The sequence below is a fragment of the Piliocolobus tephrosceles genome, chromosome 10 (genome assembly GCF_002776525.5).
Source record: "Piliocolobus tephrosceles isolate RC106 chromosome 10, ASM277652v3, whole genome shotgun sequence".
Lineage (NCBI taxonomy): Eukaryota > Metazoa > Chordata > Mammalia > Primates > Cercopithecidae > Piliocolobus > Piliocolobus tephrosceles.
In genome coordinates this window covers 128064538-128081485 of record NC_045443.1, presented here as the reverse complement: position 1 = coordinate 128081485, position 16948 = coordinate 128064538, and the positions used below count along the sequence as shown (strand labels likewise).

At 53.4% G+C, this 16948-nt stretch overlaps 1 protein-coding gene across 4 annotated transcripts in view; it reads left to right on the top strand.

Annotated features, from left to right (window-relative positions):
- Nucleotides 1-16948, top strand: part of RIMBP2 (RIMS binding protein 2) — a 235147-nt gene that overhangs the window by 187550 nt on the left and 30649 nt on the right. For 3 of the 4 annotated variants that reach the window (XM_031936402.1, XM_031936401.1, XM_031936403.1), the window contains exons 10-14: nt 2405-3217; nt 5971-6122; nt 7216-7665; nt 9630-9776; nt 15711-15869. In XM_031936402.1, coding sequence (XP_031792262.1) covers nt 2405-3217; nt 5971-6122; nt 7216-7665; nt 9630-9776; nt 15711-15869 — 1721 coding nt within the window. Of the gene's footprint in view, nt 1-2404; nt 3218-5970; nt 6123-7215; nt 7666-9629; nt 9777-12185; nt 12818-15710; nt 15870-16948 lie in introns of those variants that run through there. The other variant, XM_023187248.2, reaches the window with a different exon arrangement.

The window sequence follows — 16948 nt, the reverse complement described above, 5'->3', positions numbered from 1 at the left end:
GCCCTCCGCTCTGACCCTTCCCCACTCCATAGTTACCAGGTTTCCCCTCTTCGATGACTGGAAAGAAACCTGAGTGGGGTTTCCAGTGTTCAGCTCCAAGTTGACCTCTGACACATGGTAGATGTTTTCTGCTCATCTCTGCACAGCTTTTGGCAGCTATTCCCAGACGCACGGGGCTGACGGACGCTCTGCTTCCAAAAGGGTCTGTCCTGCTCTTGTCTTTCAGCCCAGCTCCCTTGGTGTCTCCCAGAGGCATCCTCCTGGCAGAGCCTCATTCTGCTCCAGGTGATCTCATGGGAAGGTAGCCCTTGGCACCTGTGGAAGGCCATCTATCTTCTTGACGTTGAGGCACTGTTGTCAACTTAGGGGGTGACCCCAGGTCATCCCTGCTCATGCCCTCGAGGTCTCCTCTCCAAATCTGAAATCAGGGAATGTAAATCCTCCATCTGAAACGCCCCATCTTTTGTTGCCTTTTTAGCTTGAGAACAAACATGTAACAGCACCAGCAGTTCATAAATCAACGTTCTAAAAGATTTGATTCCCTAATTCCCTACACATTTCAACTGCCCTGGACAAATAGCGTGGTCTTGGTTTCTTCCTCTTCCCCCTGAGCAGACGGAATCTTTCTTGCTGAGCTAGTTTCTCTTTCGTGACCTCGTGCTGTTTTCTCAGAGCTGATGGAAGCCCCGGGGGCTTTTCCTGGGTGTTTAACTGGGGTAAGGTCGTGTCGCCTCCAGAGGCGTCCATGAGCGGGAGCCCAGCAGGCGAGCTGCCTCGTTCACCGCTCGCTCACCAGCAGCTCTTCTTGGCTCTGGATGGTCCAGCCAAGAACTCTCACCACAGCTGGTAGCAAAGCAATTTGAATTCTTCCCAGAAGTCCACATTGTCACCACTGATTTTCACATAAGCACAGAAAGATGTGCCCAAGACAGCTGCCAGAAAACCTGTGTTGAAATCTCTGGAACTTTCTCACCAGGGATTGAGTCCACAGAAGCTTTCCAGGAGCCTCTTTGCAGGCAGGGATCAAAACTCAGGACTCCATTGTCCGTGTGACAGCAGGAAACTTCCTTCACCTCACTGTGCCTCAGCTTCCTCTGCTATAGGATGGAGATAGTAATAGTACCCACCTCATAGAGGGTCTGTGAGGATAAATGAGGTAATAGATGTGAAGGTCTTAGGACAGAGCTTAGCACACAGTAATTGTTCAATAAATAGTAGCTATCACTATCACCGCCACCATTACAATCATCCTCATAGTCACCATCACCGTCTCATCACCACCACCATCGTCGTCATCACCACCATCTCCTCCAAACTAAGGAGTTTTAAATAGTGCATCCTCAGTGCGAAGGATTGGCTCTTGCAGACCCACACCCTAGGTGGAGGTTTGGAACAGAATCCAAGTCCTTCTTATTTATTTTTTTAGAATCCAGGACTAATTAAATGGTTGACATGTCTTCGCCTGGCCCACAACACATCCCATGCTCCCCGAGGCAGGGGGTCTTTTGGGCACAGAATTCAATGCTCAGCATTTCCCAGCCCCTCTCTGTGGGTCTGTGGGTGCCTCGTGATGAACTGGGGGAAACGGTCCATTCTGGGTCTGTGCTGGGAGATTATCCAAATTGCTTCATCTTTGAAGTTCTGAACGCGTCTCCATTTTCTGGCCATCTGCTGTTAGCAGCCTTGTGAGCCCTACTAATGAAGAAAGCACATAGAAGTTAGAGTTTCACAAAATACGGCGGTCCCCACTACATCCACTCTTAGCCACAAGAGCTACTTGGACATGTTTTTTGCAACTCAACTTGTGGTTCTGACACCAAATTGATAGCTTTGTTTCACATCAAATTGGGCACGTTGTGGAATCGTTACGAGGTGCCCAGTGTTTCTCAAGGGGGACAGGAAATCACCTTTTAATTCTTATACTCAAAAATCATAGTAAGATGTTTATTTTCTTAATCTCCAAAAGCCACTGAGTTGACTGACTCGTCCTTCTAACAAATCTTTCCTGTGCACTGTTGTGAGCCAGCTGTCACTCTAGGGCTGGACATTCAATCGTTGTGAGATCCCTGCTGTCCCCGAGTGGTGTTCGCCTGCTGTTCTTGAGTGTTGTTCGTGTTAGGAGGGGGTAGTCAGTGTAGGTACATGGACACACAAACATGACGGTTGCAGGTTGCGACAAATATCATGGAGAAAAGAAGACTGGGCCATGGGGCTGGAGGAGTTGGCTCTTTAGATGGTGGGTGTGGAGCTGGCTCCAGCATGGACTCCTGGGAACAGTGGAGGAGCCGTAGGGCAACCCTGTTGCTCTGCCTTACGGTCCTGGTGGGGGAGGTGGGAGTACACTGGGAGTCTCGGGGCCCCTGCTGTGTTGGCTGAGTGATAACTCTGTCCTTGTACTCAACAGGAGAGCTCCTCGATGGCCAGAGGGGTCTGGTGCCCTCCAACTTCGTGGACTTTGTGCAGGACAACGAATCGCGGTTGGCAAGCACGCTGGGGAACGAGCAGGATCAGAACTTCATCAACCATTCCGGCATCGGCCTGGAGGGAGAGCACATCCTGGACCTCCACTCCCCAACCCATACAGACGCAGGCATCACCGACAACAGTGCCGGGACCCTGGACGTGAACATCGACGACATCGGAGAAGACATCGTGCCTTACCCTAGAAAAATCACCCTTATCAAACAACTCGCCAAAAGTGTTATTGTGGGCTGGGAGCCTCCGGCGGTGCCACCAGGATGGGGAACCGTGAGCAGCTACAACGTCCTGGTGGACAAGGAGACGCGCATGAACCTCACCCTGGGGAGCAGAACTAAAGCCCTCATTGAGAAGCTCAACATGGCGGCCTGCACCTACCGCATCTCCGTGCAGTGTGTCACCAGCAGGGGCAGCTCGGACGAGCTGCAGTGCACGCTGCTGGTGGGCAAGGATGTGGTGGTGGCCCCCTCCCACCTGCGGGTGGACAATATCACGCAGATCTCCGCCCAGCTCTCCTGGCTGCCCACCAACAGCAACTACAGCCACGTCATCTTCCTCAACGAGGAGGAGTTTGACATCGTCAAGGCCGCCAGGTACAAGTACCAGTTCTTCAATCTCAGGCCCAACATGGCCTATAAGGTGAAGGTTCTGGCCAAACCCCACCAGATGCCGTGGCAGCTCCCGCTGGAGCAAAGGGAGAAGAAGGAGGCCTTTGTGGAGTTCTCCACGTTGCCTGCAGGTGAGCCCTGTGTCCTTCCATGGGTCCCCCAGGGCGAGAACAACAGGTGGTCACCCTGCTCGTGGGGAAAGAAGGTGGGGCAGGCAGAAGCCGGAATCCCCATCCCGACAACATGACCCTGGAAAATCCCTTAGGTCACCCGTGAAGCACAGAACGTGTGTGCGTGCACGTGCGCAGGAATCCCTGGCACATGTTAGGGACCATGTTGGCAGTTTTTCTTTGAGTACTTGCATCAGCAAGAGGCTCATCCTACAAAAGACAGGGCAGTGAGTGCCCCCAGGGAACATGGTTGCATCTGCTGTGTCACATGCACCCCTGGACACAAACTCATTGAGTGGGGTAGTGCCTGGAAGTGCCTACACGCCTCTCGGAATCATTCTTTCTTTCTCGTCCTTGTAAATAATAATAATTATTATAAATATATTATTATTATTATTTTGAGATGGAGTCTTGCTCTGTCACCCAGGCTGGAGTGCAGTGGTGCAATCCCGACTCACTGCAACCTCCTGATTTCAAGCGATTCTCCTGCCTCAGCCTCCTGAGTAGCTGGGATTATAGGCACCTGCCACCGCACTTGGCTAATTTTTGTATTTTTAGTAGAGATGGGGTTTCACCATGTTGGTCAGGCTGGTCTCAAACTCCTGACCTTGTGATCTGCCCGCCTCAGCCTCTCAGAGGGTTGGGATGACAGGCAGGCACCACTAAGCATGCACACGATGCACACGACGCCTACACGGCTTGTGTAAAAGACACGTTTCATCACCGAAGGTATTTTCTCTGCGATATAAACTCCAGTTCCTTTTCTGCTTCCTCCGTTCAAACGGGGAGTGTGATGGGCCCCCTTCATTTCTTGGGGAGACGGTAGGGAGGTGGGGTGGGTGTGGACACCTCCTTCATCTTCTTGCTCTCCGACTTGCCAGGTCCCAGAGCTGCTGAGTTACTGGGGGGCAGCCAGCACCCCCACCTCCGGAAGCCTCCACTGCCCGCTCTGCAGAGTATTCTTGAAACCTTTGGTTCACTAGGGCCTGACAGAGCAGGGGTGTCAGGGGTAGGTGGGACAGACGCTGCCTGAGGGGGACAGCACGTCCAGGTAGCAGCTAACTTAGGCAGGGTCAGTTCATCTGTGTTACACGGCGACATTTTATTCCTCCCCAACTGCCCGGAGTTGATCAAGAATGCTGGGATAATGAGGCCACCTGCTTTTCACGGCTGCCTCCTGCGATGCCTTCTGATGAGTGCTGGGGGTGAAGAAAGAGAAACACCAGACACGGGCACTCCGTGGGGAGTCAGGAGGTAAAGGGCACATCTCTTGGGGCCTTCAGGAAAGGCTGCCCTGGAACTAACTTTGAGATGGAGAGAGTCAGGTAGAGGAGGGGCCCTTAGCACAGAGGTGGGTCTCCAGGCTCACCCCAGTGACTGGGAACAAGGTCTCAGAGTGGGAAGTAAACTGGAGGGACATGTCTGTGTTGGAGGAAGAGGGTGTAGTTGGGACAGTCACACACAGGTCAGCATTTCTCAGAATTCGTGTCCAGCCACACCCCATGTGCCATCTCCCATGGTCTGGGGTACGGCCAGGCTTAGCCATGCCCGGAGATGGTGGTGCAAGGTTGCGGTTCTTCAGAGTAACACAGCTGGTGGGAGATATGGCTGTGCTTATACTCACACACACCCCACATACAGCCCCACAGACCCACATACACAAGTACATATACAGACACCCACAGACACCCCCACAGACCCACATACACAAATACACCCCCACAGACCCACATACACTCACACACCCCCACAGACAGCCCCACAGACCCACAGACTCACACACACATATACACACACATACACAAATACACACTTATACATACATACACACCCACAAGCACGTATACCCGTAAACACATATATACATACACATGCATCCACATACACACACCCACATACACACACGCCCACACATCTACACACATACATACACTTACACACATCTATACACACACCCCCAACACACACATATACCCACATACACACATGCACATGAACATACAAACACATCCACACACAAACACACCCACATATACACATATATGTACACATACACACATACACCCATACATACACATTTACACACACACACGTACACACACACAGAAATGGATTCTCAGGTTCAATGATGTCATTAGACCTGGTCTCTTCATCTTCAGTTTTGCTCAATTTCATGGGGCGGTAAGATGGGGCCTGTGAGGTCCAGGCAGAGGGTAGAAGGAGAGAAAAGAGAGAAGTAAAGGTGAGAGGACCGGGGCGGGACGGGGGATGGGGGATTGCTTTCTGCCAAGATCTCTCTTCCATTTGATCTGCCAAATGCCAGCATCTCATTGGCCCCCTCTGAACTAATCATGTGGCTGCCTGGCCAGGCCTGAGACCCCTGGGCAGAGGTGGCTCTGCCGGGTCACAGAGACGGAGGACAGTTAAGGAGATGGTTCCACAGACAGTTCAGGTTTGCATTTCCCAGAAGATGGTGACTAAATGCCGAATTTAAAGGAAAAGGGCAGCTGTGCATCCTGGTACCAGACTGTACCCCAGCCCCACCCTCCCACCTCACCACAGTTTCGGATGTGCTGTCAACACTGTGTCTTCTCTTTTTCCCTGGTGACTTTACTGAATGATCTTGTTTTCAGGTGACATGGGCGGAGCCCAGTCATGGCTCACCTACCAGGGCAGGGCCCTCAACACCTCCGTTCCCTTCTGTCCCCTCCCAGGCCCCCCAGCACCCCCACAAGATGTCACTGTCCAGGCTGGGGCAACCCCTGCCACCATCCGGGTCTCCTGGAGACCACCTGTGCTGACGCCCTCCGGGCTGTCCAATGGCGCAAACGTTACCGGCTACGGCGTGTACGCCAAAGGGCAGAGGGTGAGTTTTGTTGGGTCCGGTGGGGGCGGGGAGCTTGTTAGGCTCTAATGTAGCAGGGACGGGCCTGATATTTGCTCAGTGAAGGAGGCAGGGCCTGCTCTTGCAGCCCTGATCACTGGAGGCACCCTCAGCCCTGAAGACTCCATCACTGTGCTAAGCAGCACCCACCCCACCCCAAGGCCCCTCCCTCATTTCCAGCATTTCCCCCGCCTCCCTCCCCTCCCTCATCCCCTTCCCTGCTCTGCTGTGGATTAAAAATGCGGGGGCCAGAGAGGGGACCCCCAGTATCAGAACATTCTTGATTGATGACTGCCTCATCCATTTCAACAAACTGAGTCTTAGCAAGATGATACCCATGGCCGAAGGCACGTCCCGCCTTGAAACACTGCTGGGTCTCCACGTTAAGAGGTGGCCAGGCCTTGACTCCAAGAAATGGGTATATCCCTGGTGCCTGGTGTAGGGAACCAAGGACACAACCCCCCAGCCGGGCCTGGGGTGAAGTAGAAGCGTCTGCGCTCAGGGAGGGCTTGGGAAAGCAGCTGCTCCTCACCGTCCCCGGCTCTGCCGTGCGGGAGCAGGGGTGACTGGGAAACAGAGGCAGCGCATCTGCCTGAGCCGCTTCCAGCTGACTCCTGTGCTCTGAGGCGGGAAGCCCCCAGCATGGGCCCTGGCCCCCGCAGAGGAGGCCCTCAGCCCTGCTGTCCCCCAGCAGTTGGAAGCCCACGTTGGCCTCTGCCTGAGCCCCTCTCTGCCCTCCAGCTGTGGCCGTGTTAAACCCGACACTCACTCCCTTCTCTGGCCCCTGCATCTACTCGGAATGGGTCCAGAGGATGGGAGATAAACGGCTGACGTCCCTGGCCTCGTGGAACGCCCTACCACTGATTGGGTCCTGGTGCCTGAGGTCTGTGAACCTGTCCCTGTCCCCTCCCGGCAAGACTTCCTGGAGCTTCCATATCTGGTGGGTGGTTGGAATTGGAGGTCGCTGGGGGTGATCCTGTGCACCGGGCATCTGGGCAGACGACTGGCCGGCTCCCCATGCAGGACCGCGGGGCTCATCTCAGGCAGCCCGCGAGCCCGCTCTGCTTGTCCACAGGTGGCTGAAGTCATCTTCCCCACGGCAGACAGCACAGCCGTGGAGCTTGTGCGGCTGCGGAGCCTGGAGGCCAAGGGCGTGACCGTGCGGACCCTCTCCGCCCAGGGCGAGTCCGTGGACTCTGCAGTTGCTGCTGTTCCCCCTGAGCTCCTGGTGCCTCCTACCCCTCACCCGAGACCTGCACCCCAATCAAAGCCATTAGCAAGTTCTGGAGTCCCCGATACCAAAGACGAGCGCCTGGGTCCCCACGCCAGGATGGACGAGGCCTGGGAGCAGAGCCGTGCACCTGGCCCTGTGCATGGGCACACACTGGAGCCGCCCGCAGGCCCGGGAAGGCGGTCGCCCTCACCCAGCCGCATCCTGCCGCAGCCGCAGGGCACCCCTGTGTCCACCACCGTTGCCAAGGCCATGGCCCGGGAGGCCGCGCAGAGGGTGGCCGAGAGCAGCAGGGTAAGGCTGAGGCTTCCACCTCCGTGGCTCCTCAGTCCCCAAGCCCCATGGGACGGGGCCCTGTCATCTCCCCCGCATCCCAGCTTGCAGGGAGGGGGGCCACGCTCAGCCCATAGCTTTGCTGGTGGACTCTGTCATGTGCCTGATCCTGATTGAGTTAAATGGTGTTTTTTATTTACGAATATGTAGCTACACAACTAAGGAAATGCCAGGCACTTGCCTGGCTTAGAAAGCAGGCTCAAAAAAATCCAGACAAGGGTCTTGGTGTGCGACAAGGGATCTGAGAGTTGCCCGGTAGAAGTTGGCCGGGACCCACTTTCCTGAACCGGGCTCTTCCTGGTTTTGCTGGCTGCAGAGTCCTAGGTTCTGTGTGTATGTGCATGTAAATATATACACACACATGCACACGTGTCTATATATGTATGGACGTGCACCCACAGATACACGTATCTGTATGCGTCCTCACATATACATCTGTCCCTATGTGTAGAAACACATATGGGCACACAGGTCCCTGCGTACGTATTTGCATGCCTCTACTAACCGAATTTTCTGGGTCCAGGAGAGAGCATTTGGATTGTGGTAGGGCCATGTTCCAGATGACATGTGCAACGGGACGTGAATTTTTGAGAAACTGCCTGCAGAGTAATGCTTCCTGTGCAGGGCTGGGGAGGAGATGTGGGGCTGGGAGCCAGACCGTGTGTCGGCACCCCCACCCAGAACCCAGTCTTGTCTCTCCTGCTGTGTTGAGCCCATTTCCAGCTGAGGCGGCAGCACAGCCCTGGTCAGGGCCCTCAGCCCTGCTGGGTCAGCCTGTGGGGTCTCACCAGGGCCCTACACCATCCTCCTGTGAGTGTTCCTCTGGGCTGGGGGCCAGGCCAGGGAAACTGAGGCGGGGCACGCACCCTGAGAGGTCAGTGCTGAGCAGCTCAGGTGTGTCTAGGAGGACGGAGAGGATGACGGTGACACTGGGCAGGGAGCCACCTTCTCCTGAGTGGGCCTGCCCTGGCAGCGCCTCAGCACGTCTTGAAAAACTGGAAATCTTCTGTGACATTTCCTAATTCTTTCAACATTGGCCACTAATAAAAATACTAAATATGAATTTGTGGCCTTTGTGTAAAGGAAACCCTTCAGAATATGTGAATTCACCATGGCTCTGATTGGCTGACAGGCAGGAGCCCAGGTCCCGGGCTTGGGAGGTGGTACTTCTGGGGAGGCCGTGGGCAGGACGGGGTAGCAGCTGCCCTGTGGGATGCAGCTCCACTCCTGCTCCAGGTCCCCAAGAAGGCTGTGAAGGCAGGGAAGGCAGGGAAGGCTGTGAAGGCAGGGAAGCCTGGGGCCAGAGAGGAAGCAAATCCTTCCAAGTCCTGTGTTTCAGACAAATGTGAATTGGTCAGAGTATTTTAAAAAGCTGGGCAGAGGGGACCAATGGAGGGAATGAGGTGTCATCTCTGTATCCAGATATTACCTCAAAGGTTAAAAAGAAGCCAGACATGGTGGCTCATGCCTGTAATCCCAGTAGTCTGGGAGGCCGAGGTGGGCGGATCACCTGAGCTCAGGAGTTTGAGATCAGCCTGACCAACATAGTGAAACCCTATCTCTACTAAAAATACAAAAATTAGCCAGGCATGGTGGTGGGCGCCTGTAGTCCCAGCTACTTGGGAGGCTGAGGCAGGAGAATCACTTGAACCTGGGAGTCAGAGGTTTCAGTGAGCTATAATCACGCCACTGCACTCCAGCCTGGGCGACAGAGTGAGACTCTGTCTCAAAAAAAAAAAAAAAAAAAAAAAACAAGATTCTGGTGGGTCTAGGGCAGCGAGAGGGTGGCAGAGCTGGGCCCAGAGCACTGTGTGGGGGGCACCTGGCCAGGCTCTGAGGGGCGGAAGGTTTGGCAAGTGCAGGTGGGGCTGAGTGTGGCTGAAGGTGGCCCTGCCTCACCTGTGTGCCTCCTTTCCCTTTCCAAGTTAGAGAAAAGGAGCGTCTTCCTAGAGAGAAGCAGCGCAGGGCAGTATGCCGCCTCGGATGAGGAGGACGCCTACGACTCCCCAGACTTCAAGAGGAGGGGCGCCTCAGTGGATGACTTCCTGAAAGGCTCTGAACTCGGCAAGCAGGTGAGTGCGCGCCAGACCCCACACCGTCCCCTTGGTCAGCGTGGGCTTGGAGCAGGCCCCGTGGAGATCAACAGACGTGGGCACTTTTCCCCGCTACCCTTGGGTCCCTGAGAGAGATGGAGATGCCCAGCTGGGGTCCCAAGTCATGCTAGATGTCTTAAGCTTGGGATTAATGATGCCTGTCACATACCCTCATTGGGGATAATTGAAAAGTCGAAGTGCAGGGCTTCCACCTGCCCCCACTGCACCATCCTGGTATTTGGTCATGGGGGTGGTTTTGCGGGTCCTGGTAGGGTTAGGCTCAGTTCAGGCAGAACCTGCCATTCGCTCATTCACCTCCGTTAATTGGGCAGATGTTTGTTGGACATCTGTGTGCTAGGGAGGCATCATGGGAAACAAAAATAACACGGCCGGTGTTCATCCTTCAGAACAGCAAAACGTCAGAGCTGGGCTCACGAGGAAGACATTCAGCCAGTTTGGGGTTTCTGTCTAATTTCCGATCATGCATATTCTAATGGAAATGCCCTTGGATGCTGTAAAGAACCAAACTTGGACAAGAGGAGCAATGGAAATAACCGAGGGCCTGGGGAATGCTCAATCTTGGGAGCTCAAAGACGCTGCAGATATCAGATCACACAGTATCCTCTGTACCCACTCCCACAGCAAAACAGCCCCATACCCATAGAGGGGACTGGCATGTCTCAGACCTGGGTTTATGTCCCAGCTGGTTACAGACCACAAGTGGGCAAGTCCCCTGACTCCTCCAGCCATGATGGGCTTCATCTAGAAGATCCAAATCATTCAGAAACGGAATGTCCAACTAATCACGGCTAAGACAACAAAGACGTTTAATTACCCCACATCACAGGAAGTCTGCAGTACAGGCTGTGAGGTGGATTTGGTTCTCAGTGTGTCAGGGGTCTGGGTTCTGTCTCTTCCATTCTCTTGGCCTTTCTCTCATGGTTACAAAGTGGCTGCTGTAGCTCCAATAATCGCACCCTCCTATGAGAGAACCCCAAGAAGGAAAAAAGGGATGAATGGAAGCCAGACTTCCGTCTAGTCAGACTTTCCATGATATCTCGCTGAGCAGACTGAGGTCACATGGCCACTACCCAGGCAGGAACTGGATTCCAATGAATGGCTTATCAGTGAGGTGTCATCCAAAAGCCCACCAGCGTGGCTCAGTGGTAGAAAGGAGAGCTTTATTGGTGACATCAGTTTGCAGACCAGGAAGAGAGAGGCTCTGGTGCGTGCTGAGGGTGCTGTCTCTGAAGACGGAAGGGCAGGGTGGTTTTCATGCCTCACGGGGTCCACATTACACAGAACCATATGCATTCAGGTTGGGGAAAAGCTGTGCATCCGTCCGAGAGGAGTCACACACACGTGCAGTGAGTAGACGTTATCTGTAGCATCCTCCGTGCGCACCGCACTGGGGCAGGGTTTTCGTGTTAGAATGAGGTGGAATTGGCTCTTCCCACCAAAAGGTGAACCCCAGGACTCAACGCCTAAGCTAAAATGGGCCTAAGCCTCTTTAAGCTGAAACTGGCTTCATGTCTGCAGTCGCTTGTCAGAAAAGAGCGTGTGTAAGGCCAGTCCTCTGCCCAGTTGGAGTTGCGTGGTCTGGGTTGTAAATGAGAGTTAGGAGGAGTCCCATAGCTCCTGTTGTTGGGGAGTTTAGCAAGAGTGTGGGTTTTCTTGCAGCACAGGAATTTAGAGAGCAGCCATGCCAGCCAGGCCTTGACCCCTCGGCCCCAGGTATCTTTTATTTCCCTAACCTTAGGGGCCATCTCAGTAGAGAAAGGTATCTGTTTTGGTCGCTTGGGTCACAGATGATTCATTCTCTTGGTGCTGGGCCCTGGGTGAGTTCTGGAGATAGGATTTCTGCTGACTGTTGCACTGGTCTGCTGGGGCTGCCATCACAGAATACCACAGATCAGGTGGCTCAAACAACACAAGTCTGCTTCTCACAGTGCTGGGGGCTGGAAGTCCAGGACCGAGGCACCAGCAGGGCTGGTTTCCCCTGAGGCCTCCCTGAGGACTGTAGATGGCGCCTTCTCCCTGAGTCTTCACGCGGCCTTTTCTCTGTACATCCCTGGTATCTTGTCCTCTTTTTGTAAGGAAAACAGTCCTATTGGATTAGGGCCTACCATGATGATGTCATATAATCTTAATCACCTTTTTAAAGAGCCTATCTCCAAATAAAATCAGATTGGTGGTTAAGGTTTCAACTTCTGAATAGGGAGGGGTGGGGAAATACAACTTAGTCCATAGCAAATGTGGAGCCAGCAACACCTGCCACAATAGCACCTGCCTCATAGTTTATGAGGCTTTCCGTGTGTTGCATGACACGCAAAATGCAACTGGCATGTAAGTTCTCAGTAAATGTGAGCTCTTATTTTGTGTATACAGGGAAACTGAGGCCCACAGAATTGAGAATTTTTGTCCATAATTATGCAGATGGTCTTCTAACTGGCCTGCAGAAGACCTGTTTCCATGCCTTTCCCAATGTGCCCTGTTTTCTACCTACCCAGGAGTGAATCATTACCTTCCCTGCAATCTGCTCAGGTTTTGAACCCAGACGAAAGGCTGGAGCACTTGTTCTCTGGGTGTGGGACCCACATCCCCACTGGTTTTTGAGATCGGCATTCAGCGCCGTCTTATGGCAGTCACAGCCCCAGGTGGCCACAGAGCCCTTGACGTGTGGTCACCTGGGGCTGAGTGTAACTGAGGCCCTGAATTTTTACTTCTATAAAATTAGTTACAGATTAGTTTACATTCTAATTAGTTTACATGTAAACAGCCACACGTGGCTGGTGGCCACCACTGCTGATGCCCAGCTCTGGATGACCACACCTGCTGGAAGAGATGACTTTTCTAGAGAAGAGTAGAAATACAGCAGCAGAAACACAGGTGTGCACTTTCAAGGGCCTTCCAGTCCTTCTGAGTTGTCTGGCTAAGCACGCTATTAACGTTGTTGTGCTTGTTTCCATTTTTTAACAGAGCAAACAGGTCTGTTTCTATTAAAATTTAAAAAGCATTAATATTTAGCAGCATTGTTTTATGCTGTATTCATTTAGATGACAAGTGATACTTGTTTTCCATTTACAGTTGAGATATTTTCTGTAAAAGTAACATTAAATATTGATTCAATTCAAAGAATACATTCATTAATCACACAGATGGCATCTGGCTAGGTGACGCATCGTGATGGTGGCAGGGAGTGACTGAAGTTGAGCTGGTGCACAGACCGCTGGCTTTTCAATCCGGGAAGCATTCCCTGACCACCCACTTCCCCATGCCGCCTGCCCCGTCACACGTACCCTTACCCCCTGGCATTATCCCATCTGCTCCAAGACACTGACGTTCTAGCAGGCGGAAGCCTCCACTTTTAGTTGACTGTAGTATCTCTAGCATTTCACACATAGTAGGTGTCCAATGAATGTTTGTCGAATGAATGAATGAAAGAAGTGAGGCCGAGACATTTGCTCTGAAAAAATCACCTCCATTCTCCCAATATTTCAAATACATTTCCATTCAGTCCACAGTGAGAAATGCTCACTATACCAATAAATAATACCTTTATCTATTTTTAAAAGTGTTTCACTGACGAAGACTGTCTGTGTTCTAGGTGTACGTCTTGATGACTGGATGTGGGTACCCTCTATGTAAAGACTGTCACGCACGGCTGAGAGTGCGGTGGCTCAAGCCTGTGTTCCCAGCACTTTGGGAGGCCAAGGCGGGTGGATCACTTGAGGTCAGGAGTTTGAGACCAGTCTGGCCAACATGGTGAAACCCCGTCTCCACTAAAAATATAAAAATTAGCTGGGTGTGGTGGCTTTTGCCTGTAATTCCAGCTACTCAGGAGGCTGAGGCATGAGAATTGCTTGAACCTGAGAGGTGGAGGTTGCAGTGAGCTGAGATCGTGGCACCGCACTCCGGTCTGGGCAACAGGGTGAGACTTGGTCTCAAAAAAAAAAAAAAGTCTGTCCCAGTCAGGTGAATTAATACATCTGTCATTGCCCATGCTGAATACTAGGCCCCCAGAACCTGCTCTGCGTGTAACTGAAAGTCTGTACCCTTATTACATCTAAGGAGAGAGGCTTTTAAGAGGAATTTGTGATTTTTAGTTTGGCGAGAGAAAAGGTGGTTTGCCACGTGACAAGACTGAAGTTTGCTATAGTGATGATCAAAATCCTGTCTTGTGCAGGCTTTACCTCAGCTTCTCTATAAGTGAAATTTATAGCCACAGGCCCGCCTGGTGCCTCAGCACCTCCCCTATCCCCAGGGAGGACCATCTGCCTGCCGGCATTCTCCACTGAGGACTGGAGGGAAAGCCGCGGGTCCCCCTAGGAGAAGGCACCGCCAGGTGGACTTTCTAAGGCCATGTTCTCTGTCAGCAGAGGCAAAGGCAGACCTGGACCCTGGTCTCAGACATGTCGTTTATTTGCTGAGTGCCTTCGGCCAGTCACTAGACATCTCACTGAAATGCTGGCGACCTTTGCTTAGAACACTATTCCAAGAATGGAGAGACGGCTGACCTCAAGCATCTGGTGAATGCCAGACGCCTCCTGCCATCTCAGGAGTTGACCCCTAGCTCGCTGCTGGGGTTGAACAAAGTGAGACTGTTCTGTGGTGCAGGAAGTCCCTCGCCAGGGGCCTTGGGAGGGCCTCGTTAGACACAGCCTCACCTTTTTCATCCATTTAAACCCAGTTCACTTTCATGCCCTCCACTTGGAGCCTGGTTGGAAGCGTTAAGCCTGGTGCAGCTGAGAGGCTGGGGTTACAGACTGCCCAGCCGAGGCCCTTCCCATCCTCCCTCCCACGGGCTCGGGGCCAGAAACCATCCATGTGCAGCGCCATGCAGCCTCCCTCAGCAGGCCAGGAACTGACCGTGATGCCAACGCATACACATCTTCATCTAGGTTAGTCATTGAAGCCAGAGTTTTTTAAGATAAATACATCATAAAATGCTATTGAATAGTTTCGTCTTGCCACACCCCTGCAAAATCCCAATTGACACCATGTAGCAAAAACACAGTATCTTTATGGATGTATTGCATTCATAAATCTGAGCGCATGACAGCGTGTAGTTGGAGTTGTCGAAGGTTTGCTTTGAATACTGTTACCACAAGACGGGGTGCTTTCGCTGTGAGTGCAAACCTGGCGGCTGCTGCTGGCACCATCACTGTGAGAGTCCACCCGGGCTGTCGCCGTCTCCAAGCTGGCATGTTACCAGGTAGCCTCTTCATTTAAAGACACTTTTTTGGTTAAAGCCTTTACGCTGTCCGCAGCCTCCACCCAGTGCCCCTGCTATCTGCACAATCTTCATCTCGTGCTGAGGCCGAGCTGGGCCTGGAGTAAGCACAGGGTCTGTGCGGCGGCTCCACCTCCTGCCAGGCCAGGCTGTCTGCCAAAGTCTGCGCGTGTGTGTTAGACAACGTGGCATGTTTTAAAAACCGAAGTGCCTTTTTACGGTGCATACACACCCCACCTTACCACTATCCCCCTGCCCCTCTGACACAGTGCTGGATCCGGTGTACACCTGGTGTGCACTGATCCTCACTGTCACCAGAGTTTGGAGCCTTTGTCCAGCCAATAAGTTGGAGAAGCTGAGGGTGCCCAGAAATGGACATTCTGCCCACGTATCTTGTAAGCCCCAGTGGGTTTTCTCTCTTGTCCAGTGCTCAGGTGTTCCTGTACCTGTTGGAGCTGAGAGACCTGTGCTGATCCTGTCTCTGCCACTTCAGCAGAGACAGTGGGTATATCCTCTCTCCAGCCTCACTTTCCAGAATGAGTAACACTCCCTGTGCCCATCTCTAGGCCTGTGAACCCTGAGAGTCAGCAAAGCAGGGAAAGGGTTGGCAAGCTCAATCTGGCCTCCTGTAGGATGTGGAAGGAGCCATCCACTCAGTAGCCCCTTTGCTTGGCCCCCAGCCGCACTGTTGCCATGGAGACGAGTACCACACGGAGAGCAGCCGGGGGTCTGACCTCTCAGACATCATGGAGGAGGACGAGGAGGAGCTGTATTCTGAAATGCAGCTGGAAGATGGGGGAAGGAGGCGTCCCAGCGGCACATCCCACAATGCCCTCAAGGTGAGCGGCCGGGGAAGGGGCGACCCTGCACTCCGTCCCCAGAGTAGCTCCATCCACGTCCCTTTGCTGGGGCTGGTGAGGCAGGCTCCAGAGGGGCCTTGCCCTACAACCAGTAGCCCTCGGATTTGGATTCGCTTCTTTCTCACTATTGAATCTGCATTCGGGAATTACCTACACTCCTGTCTTGCTCTTGGCCAAAAGGTCTGGGTAAGGGAGTTTAGAGGGATCCATTTGACACCCTCCAGGGGGCACCCAGCTCTGTGCCAGGAACACGAGTGGGGGGAATAGAACAAAGAAGACCCGCCTCCGCAGCCTTAAGTCTCACCTCGAGAGACTCGGCAGCCGAGAGAGCGTGAATCAGCCTCTAAATCTAAAGCAGAGGTCGGGACGGTGTGGGCAGCAGGGAGCTCCTTAAAGGAGGGCACTACGGTGGCCCTGCCTGGTGGTGGGCAGGAGTCGAGCACAGTGAGGTTGGAGGAGATGGCTGTGGAGGGAGGGCTGTCCCGCATCTGATGACACCGGCCTCGCAGATAGGCTGGAGGCTCCACGCACCTACTCAGACCACCTCCCGCTGGACCCCCTCCCTTCTGCTCTGGCAGAGGCCATCAGCAAGGGGTCGACGGGAGATTACCTGCAGGGATATTGAGCTTGAGGCACTCTAGAGCCAAGGTGGGTGGGTTTCCCATCCACGTGGCTTCCCCTCGGTCCTGGCCTTGGGGAGACGTTGGCCACTGCTGCTGCAGTCACTGGCCGGTGTCTGACTCCTGCGTTCATGTGCTCTGCAGGGCAGTGTGGGATGACCAGCTCTATGCACCAGGCCCTGTGCTAGGCCGAGGGGTGCCCTCTGTAGGTCCCAGCCTAATGGGGAGACAGACAAAGAGGGAGCCATTGGTAGGAGCTCTGTGGGTTTTCCAAATGAAAAAGGCCTTGGAGAGGAAAATTCCCCGGGACGAAGCCTCCCAGCACTGCTTTCTCCAGGAACACAGGGCGTGCATTTTGAATGGTGGACAGAAGGCTCATCCAAATCTGGCCTGCCGACTCGGTGCCTACTTGCATAGACAAGACTGACTTATGTTCTC